At 48.4% G+C, this 13,843-nt stretch overlaps 1 protein-coding gene across 1 annotated transcript in view; it reads left to right on the top strand.

The window, feature by feature from the left end:
• Positions 1-3,972, top strand: part of DNAJC7 (DnaJ heat shock protein family (Hsp40) member C7) — a 70,410-nt gene extending 66,438 nt beyond the window's left edge. The window contains 3 exon segments of the mRNA XM_060255982.1: positions 1,527-1,679; positions 2,260-2,322; positions 3,606-3,972. Coding sequence (XP_060111965.1) covers positions 1,527-1,679; positions 2,260-2,322; positions 3,606-3,643 — 254 coding nt within the window. The 3' untranslated portion in view covers positions 3,644-3,972.
• Positions 3,973-13,843: the final 9,871 nt, after the last annotated feature.

Here is a 13,843-nt window from a genome sequence, read left to right as displayed (position 1 = left end):
ATTCTCCCCACCCCACCCCCACCCCCCCCCGACCTCAGTTGAGAGCCAGTTTGGTGTAGAGTTAAGTATGCAGACTCTTATCTGAGAGAACCGGGTTTGATTCCCCACTCCTCCACTTGCACCTCCTGAAATGGCCTTGGGTCAGCCATAGCTCTAATAGAGAGCCAGTTGGGTGTAGTGGTTAAGCGTTAAGATAAGGTTCTCTTCTCTTATCTGAGAGAACCGGGTTTGATTCCCCACTCCTCCACTTGCAGCTGCTGGAATGGCCTTGGGTCAGCCATAGCTCTGGCAGAGGTTGTCCTTGAAAGGGCAGACTCTTATCTGGGAGAACCGGGTTTGATTCCCCACTCCTCCACTTGCAGCTGCTGGAATGGCCTTGGGTCAGCCATGGCTCTGGCAGAGGTTGTCCTTGAAAGAGCAGCTGCTGTGAGAGCCCTCTCAGCCCCACCCGCCTCACAGGGTGTCTGTTGTGGGGGGAGAAGATATAGGAGATTGTAAGCCGTTCTGAGTCTCTTATTCAGAGAGAAGGGCGGGGTATAAATCTGCAGTCGTCGTCTTCTCACGCTGTTAATTCTGTGGTTCCCAAGCTTAAGAAGGGATGTGCCACAAAAAAAAGGGCTAAAAATTAAATCTCAATACTGAATGTTTTTTCTCTCAGACCCGAAGCTACCTCATACTGCTGTTGGGAGAATAAAAATGAAGGGGAGGAGAGTAGGTTTTCCGAAACAAGGCCTGTAAAGAGTTGCTGGAAGCACTTGGTCCAACTGTGAATTGTGCTTATACTCCAGAGAGAGAGAGAGACATACACAGTGCTGTTTTATAATGTAATGTGTAATTCTTTTATACTGCTTATAATGGCAAACTAGAATGATGTTTATAATGTATGTTGCATGTTAAAAAGTAAATTAGGTGGACAGGAACACCTGAGAAAGACATGTCCTTAGTTTAACCCAGACATTTATTGCCTCATTCTGACATGTTACTGTTTTATTGGTTTCCCACGTAGATGCTATCCGGACCAAATGTTCTTTCAGTTTGTTAATTTCACTGTTTTGCCATTGGCTTCTAAAATTGTACCACTTTGCATTCTTAACCACCGCCCTCCAGCTATAAGTAGCTCCGCTCACTGTACCCCATTCTGTTGTGTGGTGAAGTCTGCCTGCATACGAAAGCTTACATTCTGAATAAAACTTGGTTGGACTTAAAGGTGTTACCGGGCTCCTGCTTTGTTTTAGAGACCTCTGACACTCTTTAGTTAAAATGCATTTGGGCAACATGTTTTTATCTAGTCTCTTTCTTTGGTTTGCATATTTTATTTTTGTATGCTTTTTAACTTACGTACGTCTTGAGAATTTAATAAAACCTGCTTTTCTACTAGGACTACGTATCCTGCCACGGATTCTTTTTTGGTTACCCTTTCACACGTTAGTTGCCAGCTTCCCTTCCCTTCTTTGGTTTGCGTGCAGCTTTTCTTTCGCACGCCCCACCTGAACTCTCCCCCTCTTCCTCTCTTGTCCCCTCGGCAGATCGGCACAGCAGCGCGAGCGCGGAGATCCAGAAGGAGGAAGAAAAGAAGTTCAAGGAGGTTGGCGAAGCCTTCACCATCCTCTCCGATCCAAAGAAAAAAGCCCGCTACGACAGCGGGCAAGATCTGGAGGAAGATGGCATGAATATGGGAGGTGAGCATCAAGAAGGAGTTTGACCTTGACTGCTGTTCTTTCTTCCTTGGAAGAGTGGGGAGAGAGGGGGAACAAGTGTGTCTTAAGTTCCCAGTGTTAAGCCCTGAGGATTCCTTCTGGCACCTAGGGGGGCGAGTCAGAGGCTTGCAAAGGACAAGAGAGGAAAGCTGCGATTCTCAGAAGCCGTCAAAGTCTGACAGTGCCATCGTAAGCGGAGCCCTTCTAAGCCCACTGACTGCTTAGGATGGCACCGGGAATGGCAGCGTCAGGCCCCCCAATTCTGAGAGCGCCTTCTTCCAGCGCAGACACGTGCCACCAATCGGTCTGTAAACCCAAGAAGAAGAAGATGATGATATTGGATTTATATCCCGCCCTATGCTCTGAATCTCAGAGTCTCAGAGCGGCTCACAATCTCCTTTACCTCCCCCCACCCCCACACAACAGACACCCTGTGAGCTCTTACAGCAGCTGCCCTTTCAAGGACAACTCCTACAAGAGCTATGGCTGACCCGAGAAGCTTATAAGGAGTTCTTTCTTAACCGTTCTGCTGTTTTCTTTTCCCGCCCCTTCCCCAAAACAGACTTCGACGCTAACAACATCTTCAAGGCTTTCTTCGGTGGGCCAGGAGGCTTTAGTTTTGAAGGTAAGGAGTCTGCCTTCACCCCATCTATTAAAGGACACGTTTGTACAGCATGACACCCCATCCCACCCTACCGCGCAGTTTTAGCCCTGGCAGGGGCCCGCGTGAAGCAAAAACCTATTAAAATCAGGTTGTGGAGACTGAATTTAGAGACCATAACATATTGCCCGAAGCTGGCTGAAGGTCCCACCTTCTCAGGGTGCCAGAGATTGCATTCTGGGCTGCTGTGTACTCAGTGCCCTTTTGCTGGTTGCATTCCCCCATCATCCCCCCATGCTGTCCAGGTGCACCAGGGTTCTCATGTCAGGGGAGGAGGTTTCCTGTCCCCCTCAGTGCAGCGAGGCTGAACCAACCTTGTCCTCTCTGAGGTTGCTCGACTTTACATCCATCCTGTTATCGGGAGCCGGATGGAGCAAGTGTATTGCTCCCCTTCTGCACTCACTCCCCTGGCTGCCCATCAGTCGTCTGGCTCAGTTTAAAGCATTGACTGTCACATATAAAGGATTTCATGGCCTTGGGCCCTCGTATCCGTGAGGCCTTCTCTCCCCCTGTGCTGTACCATGACACCGCCGTGAGCAAGGCCTTTTGCAAGCGCCAATCAGCAAATGGGTCCAATCAGCAGCTGCCCGGGGCCTTCTCTGTGGTGGCCCCCACCTTGTGGAACGGCCTGCCCGAGGAAGTCGGGAAGTCTCCCACTTTCCTGACTTGCCGCAAACTTTGCCATTCAAGGGGGCCTTTCTACGCAGGCAGTGGGATTGCACTGTTACAAAAGGCTTTGTGAAGTTGCTCGGATAAATTATCGGGGGCGGTGGTCTGTCCCCTGTGAGGTGTATAGTTTGCTTTGGTTGCCCTGTTGTGTAATTTTGCATCATTTAGATGGGCAGCCGTGTTGGTCTGAAGCAGCAGAACAGCGTTTGAGTCCAGGGACGCCTTTAATACCAACAAAGTTATATTCTAGGTATACACTTTCGTGTGCACACGCACACAAAAGGTGATACCCAGAATAAAACTTTGCATCATTTACTATGTCACAATTAACACTTACGCTTTGCTTCAGTTCAGTTTTTTAGACTTCTAGCTGGTTCTACAACCCCGAATCCTATTTCATTGTTTCTCGAATGCCCCGTCTTGTTGACTGCATTGACTCACTCTGTATAATCCGCTGCGGGTCCCAGTGAGAAAGGCCAACAGCAAATAAAATAATGAATAAATCCATCTGGTGCTCAAAATCTTTGCCCTGTGAGGATGCCGACTTCAGCCTTGTGTTTCTCCCGTGTCTCTTTCAGCTTCTGGTCCGGGAAATTTCTTTTTCCAGTTTGGCTAAACCGGCGAAGAGGCCAGCCTCCTTTTGCGAAACCCACGTTTCCCCCCCGACCTGCTTCTTTTAACCTCGAGTTACGTTCTCCCTTCATCGCATCTCGCCGATCAGTAGGGCCGTGGCGTTTTCACCATTGGAGACCTCAGTTTTTTTGTGTGTGTGTGTGTGCTTTGAGTGACGAGAGAAACCGGCACTTGGAGAGAGAGAGAGAGAGAGAGAAGGGGAGCAGGCAATGAAAGAGGAATATGCTTCCTTTTTTGTTTGTTTGTTTGTTTTACTGTTTAATTTTATTAAAAAAAATAGCAAAATAAAATCTTCTGGTTCCTCCTCGAAAAGTAACTTCAGACTCCCGAGTCGCCAGGATTTAACTGGGGGGGAGTGGGGGGAGTCCTCTTCTGAGACAGGGCTTCAGCTTTTCTAAGGTGCCCCCCAGTTGAGACAGCTGCCTCCATATGTTTACGTAAGAAAGGGGAAACCTCCTTAGCACCCCCCCTTGTTTTCACCATCCAGACCACATACACAAGGACATTTGCACCTTTGAGAGATCCAGGCGAAGGAGCTTTATATGCTGCACTTCTTGGAGAGTTTCACCTTTGGGGTCAGGAGAGAACTCCTCTGCAACTGTAAGACCTCCGACAATGCATCTCAGCTTCAGGTTCATACTGGGGACAGTTTCTTTCTGTTTCTGTCTGTCTGTCTGTCTGTTTGAGCATTTCAAGGGGATCGGTAAGGGTTGATTCACACACAGGTTTGTCGTTTGATAGCTCCCAGCTCAGCACGCAGCCACCTCCTAGGAAAAGAACAGGGTTTCTCAGGCGACGGCGTGTGATGCGGATGGCTGTACGTGCCGTCAGATCTGCAGCGGCTGTTTTTACACACGCAGACCTTCGCTTGCTGTCACAGTCGACGGTTCCGTGGCACAGACATACATATTCGCCCTAATTTCTGGACTTCTGCTTTTTTACAAACAAGGGACTCAAAAAAAGACAGGTTTTGTTAGGGAAAGTTGACTATTTTCCACCTCTCTTTAAAAAAAATACCAAGAATTACTTTGTCTGCCAGGAAGTCTGTTTTTGTACATGCTTCAAAGGGGGTTATAAATCTTGTGCTGAAGTGGACTCTGTTTTTGTATTTGTGAAACTTCTGGCTGGCAAGGAACTGCTCGTTCTGATCTTTCTCCCTGGGAGATTGTCTGCAAACGGAAACGGTGCCGCTGGAACCACTGGACAGTGGGGTTTAAATAGAGCTGAGCGGGCAGGACCTAATCCCTACCTAGAGCCCACCAAAAAGAGCCAGCCCCAAGACAATGTGGGGCCAGCCAGCACAGTAGCCTGAGGCCCACCAGTTGGCTCAGGGTGGGAAAAGCCTCTTCCAGACCGCTCTGGAGCCCGTGGCCACAATCCGGCCCATTTTAGGTGATTCTTAGCTGTGTTTGCTCTTTTAAAAGCAGCCTGAACTTACTGGCCACTGAATAGGTTTTACCTCGATCCAACACTGATCTTCATACGTGTATATTGGCCGCATCCAGGCAGCCAGCCAGCCGCCTCTGTGATATCCTGTTGGCTGTAAAGGTGGATTGCTACTTTTCTCCAGGGCCAACAGCAAGCCAACAGAAGTAGCCTTTTGTTCTCTCCCCCTCTCTTAATTCGCTAGCCATTGCCACATGCGCTTGCAAAGTTCACTGTATCTTGCATTGGATCATTGGTCTGAGTTGACATCATCAGATGTCAAGGCGTGGTTGATTGATGCTCAGGCTCGGTGCAGCGGGAGGAAAAAGGAGGAAAAAAGACATCGACTCAGGACAGCCCTGGGCAACTTTCTGCCTAGCACGGCCTGCTTAACGGAGTGACCCTGGAACAAAAGCAAGAGGTTGACCCTCGCTTTCTCGTTTGTTTTTGCACAATGCGTTTCCTCCTTTTTGCCTTGTGCCTAGCCTAGGCTCAGCTGAATTTAGGGGGCTTCAAAAACAGCAAAAAGGGCTTGCGTGTTTGACAGCTATATACGTTAGCATTTTCAGGGGTTCATTTCCATCCAGCATTCTGTCCAAGGACATTTTCATTTCTGGTCCAAGCTAAGGCATCCTTTTGGCAGGTGTGCAGGACGGGGGGCCTGGGAGTTCTGTACTTTTCTAGCAATTCCACTGCGGTTCCTGGGTTGGTGAAGAGCAAATCGACGGTGGGTTTGACCCTTGTGCCCTTTCCTACCTCCGAGGTGTAGGCACAAGCACAGTCAGTAAAGGAGGTACCCAAGTGCACTGCAGGTTTGCCCGAAGCAAGGGCTCAGGACTGAGAATAATAGTGGTTCTCCAGGCAGGAACTGTGATTCTTGTTCTGTTGCCGATCTTTTCACATTCTGCTCTGGCTTAAACTGGCATTGTCCAGTCAAATTTCACCACACTGTTTCATTTCATTGGCTGTGGGCTGACGTCCCCGGTGGTGAGGTGGGAGGGGTTGGCTTGGGTTTGCTTTTTTGGCTAAAATGAAACACGATAATGGCAAGTCCAGAAGCGGCCAAGGTTTGGACGCCATGGTTGCCTTCTGAAAAGGGAAGGCGTTCCGCAGGCCTTATTTTTTACAGACCGCTGATGTCACCAGGCGCGGAAAACCCTTTCTATAAAAAAATTTCTCAGTCTTGAACGTTTTCAGCTTTGTCTGAAATTTGCTTTGTCTTTAAATGTGTAAAAAGCATGGCTTCCGGGAATGTGGTCAATAGTGTGAATGGATCGCTGGTTGGTTTTCTCCGACCGGAATGTACAAACGGTCTCAAAGCTGACTTTCAAAATGTCTAGGGTGTTGCTTCTTTGTGTCTCGAGCATTGAAAATCTTTGTGACTCTAAATCTAGTGATAGGGAAGAGATTTCTAGAGCTTGGTATTCGATGTAATTCTGGGAGCTGATGAGTGCCAATTTTTTTAAAATGTTAATTTTGCCTTTTTTTCCCACCACCCCCCGCTGTGTTTCTGCCGACTTGAAAGTCGTCTTCTGTCTCAAGGGAGCTGCTTTCTGTGGGTTAAAGTAGGTATTTGAGCTTGTAAAAGCCTTTTCAGATATTCACCGTAGTCATTCGATGTGGCATTTGAAAACATTACATTTCATTTTTTAGTCGCCGGACTTCCCTGTTTTGAATTCGCTTTTGTCAGCAGAAAGTTCGCTAGCTTCTCTCCTGCCGCTGCCCAATCTCTGCCTGACCCACCCATGCAGCTGAGAGAGTAGAATGAAGTTGTACCGCATTGGACTTGTCCCCTCGGAGCAAGCTCTCTGCAAACAAGACAGCCCAGGAGGGCTGCTGTGTTAGTTTCTCTTCTTACTGGGATTTTTTTTTTTTTTTGGTATGTATATATATTTATATGGGAAAGGGGGTCTTTCCAAAGACCCACCTGCAGTCTGAATTAGACTCCGCTCTGCCCCCTCGTTCTGTTTCATGTGTCAGCAGGGGGCGAAAACCGGCCTGTTCAGCCTTGGGAAGCCGGGGGTGCCTTCGACGTCGCTCACGAGCCGCTCATCCTAGGGGCAAAAGCATTTGAGGCAAAGCCACTGTCTTGTCTTTGGCAGGCCTCTCATTTCCCCCCCCCCCCCCCCTGTATGCCGCTGGTCCATCTTTCCATGCATGCATTGAATCCTCTTCGCTGTATGTTTACGAGGAGCTACCGTTCGGAGGACGGACGTGCCAGCCGTTTTGAGAGAGAAGCTGTCTTAGCTTGAAATATTTAACAGAACTCTTGTTTCTAAACCGCCAGTGTGTGAATCTAGCCTTCCTGTTACGAAGTTCGTTGCATGACTGTTCTAGAACAGCTAACCCACCCACACCCCCTTTTCTTCTCCTCCCCTTTCTGGCTCTCTCATAGGGATGGCTTCACACATGGGTAAAAAAAAACACACACTGTCGAACTTGAAACCCCTTTCACCTTTCTGAGATGAAGATAATTAAAGCCGAACAAAAAAAATTTAAACGGTGGTGAATATTTGTTAGGCGGGATTCATACTGTGTTTATATGCAGAATTTCAAACCAGACTGAAGCAAAAACCGTATGCAATTGGTATTAACTTTATTATAAACTGTATATGATGTACAAAAAAAAAATAAACACTCCAGAACTCACTGGTGGCTTTTGCCTTCTTGATTTAGGGGTGCTAAGTGTGGGTGAGTGGCCGGACAGAGCAAGTAAAAAGAGCCCCTGGCCCAAGAAACCTGTGAGGGTTAAAATAGTTGTTCAGTCACACAGTCGAGTCCGACTCTGCAACCCCATGGACAAAGTCACGCCAGGCCCTCCTGTCTTCCACCATCTTCTGAAGTCTGCTTGCATTTGTGTTTGTTACATCAGTAATGCTGTCCAGTCATCTCCTCTTTTGCCCTCTGTCTTTCCCAGCATCAGGATCTTCTCCAGGAAGTGCTCCCTTCTCATTGGGTGGCCAAAGGATTTCAGCTTCAGCATCTGACCTTCCAAGGAACAGTCTGGGTTGATTTCCCTTAGGGCTGACTGATTGGATCTTCTTGCAGTCCAAGGGACTCTCAAGACTCCCAAATCATGGCAAGGTAGGCAGCTGAAACTCAGATACTTCCTAAGAGGCTTTGACAAGGGTGTTCAGATGAGTTCAGGAGGTACACATTAGAGTTTCTGGGGGGAAACACAAATCACAGACAAGCTGGAACGGGTCCAGAGGAGGGCGACAAAGATGGCGAAGGGTCTGGAGACCAAGTCCTGTGAAGAAAGGTTGAAGGAGCTGGACATGTTTAGCCTGGAGAGGAGGCAGCTGAGAGGTGATATGATCACCATCTTCAAGGACTTGAAGGGCTGTCATCTAGAGCAGAGGTTCCCAAATTTATTTGGCCTAACGCCCCTTTTTCAGAAAAAAAAATTACCCAGCACCCCCCTGGAAATCTACCTTCAAGAAGTGGACTAAAAGATGCAGTGAAGAAGAATTGCCGATTTATACCCCACCCTTCTCTCTGAATCAGGGACTCAGAGCGGCTCACAATCTCCTTTATCTCCATCCCCCACAACAGACACCCTGTGAGGTTGGTGGGGCTGGAGAGGGCTCTCACAGCAGCTGCCCTTTCAAGGATATCCTCTGCCAGAGCTATGGCTGACCCAAGGCCATTCCAGCAGGTGCAAGTGGAGGAGTGGGGAATCAAACCCGGTTCTCCCAGATAAGAGTCCGCACACTTAACCACTACACCAAACTGGCTCTCCATATTTGCACACAGGGTAAACAAAGATGTTGTAAAGAAGACGCTTTGAAGCTTGAAATGCTAAAATTATTTTATAAAATCAACCACAGTAATATTTGCATACGCAGGTATTTGTGAGGAGAAGTTCTAGCTGGGCCCAGCTAAATTGGCTGTTTTGTACCAATGATTGGTTGCGCAATTCTAGCGCTTTGACAGCCAGTCAGGGATATAAGTGGATTGGTAAAATATCAAAACTCAAGAAGTGGAGTAGAAGATCAGTGCTGGCGCTAGGGGTTCCGCCGCCCTAGACATGCCCCCCCCTCCATGTGCTCCGAAGGGGAGGATATTCTTCGCACACCGGTGATGACATCATCGTGCCAGCCAGCAGGCAAGCCGAGAGCCACGGGTGGCTCACACAAGCGCTGTCGCACTGCCACTTTTCTTCGCAGGGCAAATGTCTGTGCTTGTCAGAGGCTTCAAAGGAAGCCTCCGAAGAATGCCCCGTTTTACTGCTGCCCGCTGCATTCGGGTTGAAAGTGGCTGGGCGGGCGGCACCTTCCCATTTCACTCGTCAGCTCTGACGAGCAATGGGAAAGTGCTGCCGCCCAGCCGCTTTCAACCTGAAAGCAGCATGCAGCGATAAAGTGGGGTTCTCTTCGGAGGCAACATTTGCTCTGAGAAGAAAAGCAGTGTCATGGCAGCGCCGCCCGGGGCTCTTGGCTTGCCTGTTGGCTGGCGAGATTATGCCACATGGGAAGCGGTCGCCTACGCTGCCCACTCCCATGCTCTGCCCCTGCAGAAAACACTCTTGTGTCTGGGGCATTGCAGTTGGCTAAAATCGACAGAGGCAACCGCCTGGTAACCAGAGGACTGTAAGAAGCTTGATGCTTTGCAGAAAACCTTGTGAGGAGAAAGCTGCAGGCTGGAACTCTTCAGAGAAGTTTGTGCAATTGCCTCGGTGCTTCCACTGTGCTGACTTGAACTGTATTGCTGAGAGAGAAACTGCAAGCAACCTTGAGAAGCTGCTAGCTATAGCAAGTATTGGCTAGGATAGGTAGTAAGGTTTTTTTGTTTCTGTTTCTTGTTTGTACACCTCTTATTTTTTATTGTAAATAAACTGCATCCTTCTTATATTTTAAGTGGAAGGAGTTCTGGTCCTCATTACTAGTCTAATTGGGTGAATTTGCACTAAGTAGCAGACAAAAAGGAACCCTCTATTTTTGTTAATGGGAATTTTTCTCTAAATTAGAGATTCTGCATACCTCCCAGAAATGTGATGTTTTAACACCTACCACCCACTTCTCTTCTCTTCTCCCTTTATGCTTCCATCACCCCCCTATTTTTATTCACCGCCCCCCCCTATTGCATCCAAGGCTACTACCACCCCCCTAGATCGTTCCAGAGCCCCCCAGGGGGCAATATCGACCACTCTGGGAAACACTGATTTAGAGGATGGTGTGGAATTGTTTTCTGTGGCCCCAGAAGATAGGGCCAGAACCAATGGGTTGAAATTAAATCAAAAGAGTGTCCAGCTCAACATTAGGAAGAACTTCCTGACCGTTAAGAGTGGTTCCTCAGTGGAACAGGCTTCCTCGGGAGGTGGTGGGCTCTCCTTCCTTGGAGGTTTTGAAACAGAGGCTAGATGGCCATCTGGCAGCAATGAGGATCCTGTGAATTTAGGGGGAGGTGTTTGTGAGTTTAGAGCAGTTCCTCAGTGGAAGAGGCTTCCTCCTTGGGAGGTGGTGGGCTCTCCTTCCTTGGAGGTTTTTCAACAGAAGCTAGATGACCTTCTGACAGCAATGAGGATCCTGTGAATTTAGGGGGAGGTGTTTGTGAGTTTAGAGAGGTTCCTCAATGGAAGAGGTTTCCTCGGGAGGTGGTGGGCTCTCCTTCCTTGGAGGTTTTTCAACAGAGGCTAGATGGCCATCTGACAGCAATGAAGATCCTGTCAATTTAGGGGCAGGTATTTGTGAGTTTCCTGCATTGTGCAGGGGGTTGGACTAGATGACCCTGGAGGTCCCTAGTGGGAAGGGCGGGATATAAATCTTAGATAAACATTTGTAATTCTGAGTGATCTCCAGTCCTCACCTGGAGATTGGCAACAGTGGTTCCCCCAGGGGGAAATTGCTGCGGCTCTCCAGGGTCTCAAGCTGAGGTTTTTCACACCTATTTGCCTGGACCCTTTTTTGGAGATGCCGGGGATTGAACCTGGGACCTTCTGCTTCCCAAGCAGATGCTCTACCACTGAGCCACCGTCCCTCCATCTTCTGGCAGAATGTTCCACCATGTCGGTTGAGGACAGCCAGATCTCTTTGGGGCCAGGGATCACCAGATTTCTACCTGTAGAGCGTAATGCTCTTCCAGGGACATAGCAAAGGAGATACCTCTGCAGCTCCTTTCCAGGAGGAAAGTCCATATGAGTACAATCATGAACTTGGGCATCCGAGCTGCAGTAACCTCCGATTCTGTTGCAGCAGGCATGGGGAAGAAAGCGATGAAGGCACCAGCCCCACCTCCCCCCGTATCTAAGTATCAAGACACAGCAGACATTTCTGTGTATTAATAATGGATTTTATTGCAGTGTACTTTTTACAGTAGCGACAAGCTTTTATTTTGCCCTGGAATGAGAGTTAAAAGTGTTCTTTTTTTATAAAAGGGAAAGTTACAACAGCAGGCAGAACCACTGCAGAATTTCCTAATGGATAAAAAACAGGCTTTGACCATACTTCAAGACAGACGTATTAACAGAAATCCGACCATTAGACTAACAGCAGGAGACATCAAGATCGGGCAGAAAGATTATGCGTGTACAGGTTAGAATGAAACTGGTCTGTGTTTCCATAACCATGTTAGCGTAACAGACTTCCCCTTTTGTAACTTAACATTCAAGAGACTTAGACTTTGCAGTACAGACCCCGCCCACCCCCCAAAAGCTGTGGCCCCCAACCTTTTTGGCACAAGGGACCGGTTTTGTGGAAGACCATTTTTCCATGGACCGGGGGGTCTTTAAATGAGTAGGTAAAGGTCTCTGCCTCACTGTGTGGCCCAGTTGCTATCAGGCCACGGACCGGTACCAGTTCACAGCCCAGGGGTTGGGGACCCCTGCCCCAAAGGGCCCGTCTTGCTGCTCGAGGGGAGAAATGGGTTGGATCCCCTCGCACTGGAGAGAAGCATTGCTGCAAGCCGACCAGATCCATGAGATCCAACTCGTTTAGACTTCCGCCTGGATTCAGACCGAGCTCTTGTTTTCTATTTTAAAGTCTATTAACTCTTCATTCAACTCCTGTATTACCTGCTGATTAGGGTCATACTTACACAAAGAAAGCATTAGATACATATGTGAGGGTTATTCAGGAGGGCGGCAGCCTTAGCTCAGAGCTGTTCTCACCACTTATATCTAGAAAACCTTTTCTCCCAGTAGTCGGAAAGACACAGGTCTTTACAAGGGAGATGGAAAACTCAGGGGTGGGGCTGGATAAAGCCTTAAATTCTGTGCCGTCACTTTCTATTGTTCCAGGAGCTCTACTTTATCTTTACCCATTGGGGTTGAAAATCCAATTTCCCCCAAGAGTTTGTGCGCGCTTGCACTTCAGCTACACCCAGTTCACTCGAGTCACACGCACATTAATGCACTTGCAAATCGGAACTGCCTAGCATGCTTGCTTGGAACAGGTGGTCTTGCCTCTCCCACCACTCTGCATCTCTTTCTCCCATAAGAAGTACCAGCATGGGAAGGAGACACATCTTTCTGCAAATATCACCCACTCCCCAGAAGAATGGCACTTGGGGTCTTCCCTTTTTTGTATCGACTGCACAGTTCTCTGCAGCGCTGAGCTCTCGCACTTGTGGTTCTGAAGGCACAAGGGTTTGTGTTTGTGGGCAGGGAAGGAGGAGAAGGAACGTAGCTACCTGATGGCGCAAGGGGAGGTAGGCAGTGAACGAGAATATGTATGATGTTTGTAACAAGAGAAGGCACAAACTTCACTTATAGCCTGCCTTTTACCCCAGCAGGGACCCAGAGGGGTTTACATCGTTCTCCACACCTCTGTTTTAGCCTCACAACAATTCTGTGAGGCAGGTTAGGCTGACAAGAGTGTGACCGGCCCAAGGTCACCTAGCAAGCTTCCATGGCACAAGTGGGGATTCGAACCAGATCCTAGTCCAGCGCTCTAACCACCACCTAATTTAAATTGTTAACAAAGTCAGAGCCCAGTAGCACCTTTAAGACCAACAAGTATTTATTCGGGTTGTGAGCTTTCACGGGCAGTCACACTTCCTCAGAACAGAATGTCACACCCTGAACTTTGTTGGTCTTAAAGGTTCCATTGGACTCTAACTTTGTACTGTTGCTTCAGACCAGGGGTGGCCAAACTTGCTCAACGCAAGAACCACACAGAATAAACGTCAGATGTTTGAGAGCAGGAAGAAAGGGGAGGAGGGAGAGAGAGGTGGAAAGCAAGCAACTTTATATGCATTCTCCAAGCCTTTGGCTGGCTTGGAGAATGCATTTAAAGAGATAAATGCCTTTTTCCAAGCTGGCCGTCAGGGCAGTGGGAGCTTCGAGAGCCACACAATATGTGTGAAAGAGTCACACGTGGCTCCCAATCCACAGTTTGGCCACCCCTGGCTACTCGCCTGGATTAAATTGTGAAGTTCCTTTTATGGCTTGGAATGAAACGCACCTGCCCAAAGACTCCCTGCAGAATACTGGATGATGGGGGCAGGTATTAAAATGTATTCTGGTGGCATTTTTCTGCTTATCTTTGACCTCGGAGCTTCCAGAAGATGAAGAAGGGAGGAACTGAATAGTTGATGGTGGAAACAGCTGCCTGAGTGAGGGAGCCCATGAAGGCACCACAATTTAAAAGAATAGCTTTTGTGGTTGTACTGTAACGGAATGTATTATGCTGACCAAGGGTCGTTTTGTAGAAAAATAGGTGGTGGAGCTCATTCAGGGGTTGTTACGCAGCTGCATCTACTATTCAATGGACAAGGGAGGTAGGTGGGGGGAGGAGGGGGAACCCTCCGAAAGGCTCAG

This window comes from Heteronotia binoei, chromosome 15, assembly GCF_032191835.1.
Source record: "Heteronotia binoei isolate CCM8104 ecotype False Entrance Well chromosome 15, APGP_CSIRO_Hbin_v1, whole genome shotgun sequence".
Classification (NCBI taxonomy): domain Eukaryota; kingdom Metazoa; phylum Chordata; class Lepidosauria; order Squamata; family Gekkonidae; genus Heteronotia; species Heteronotia binoei.
This window is presented reverse-complemented; position numbering and strand designations above follow the sequence as displayed.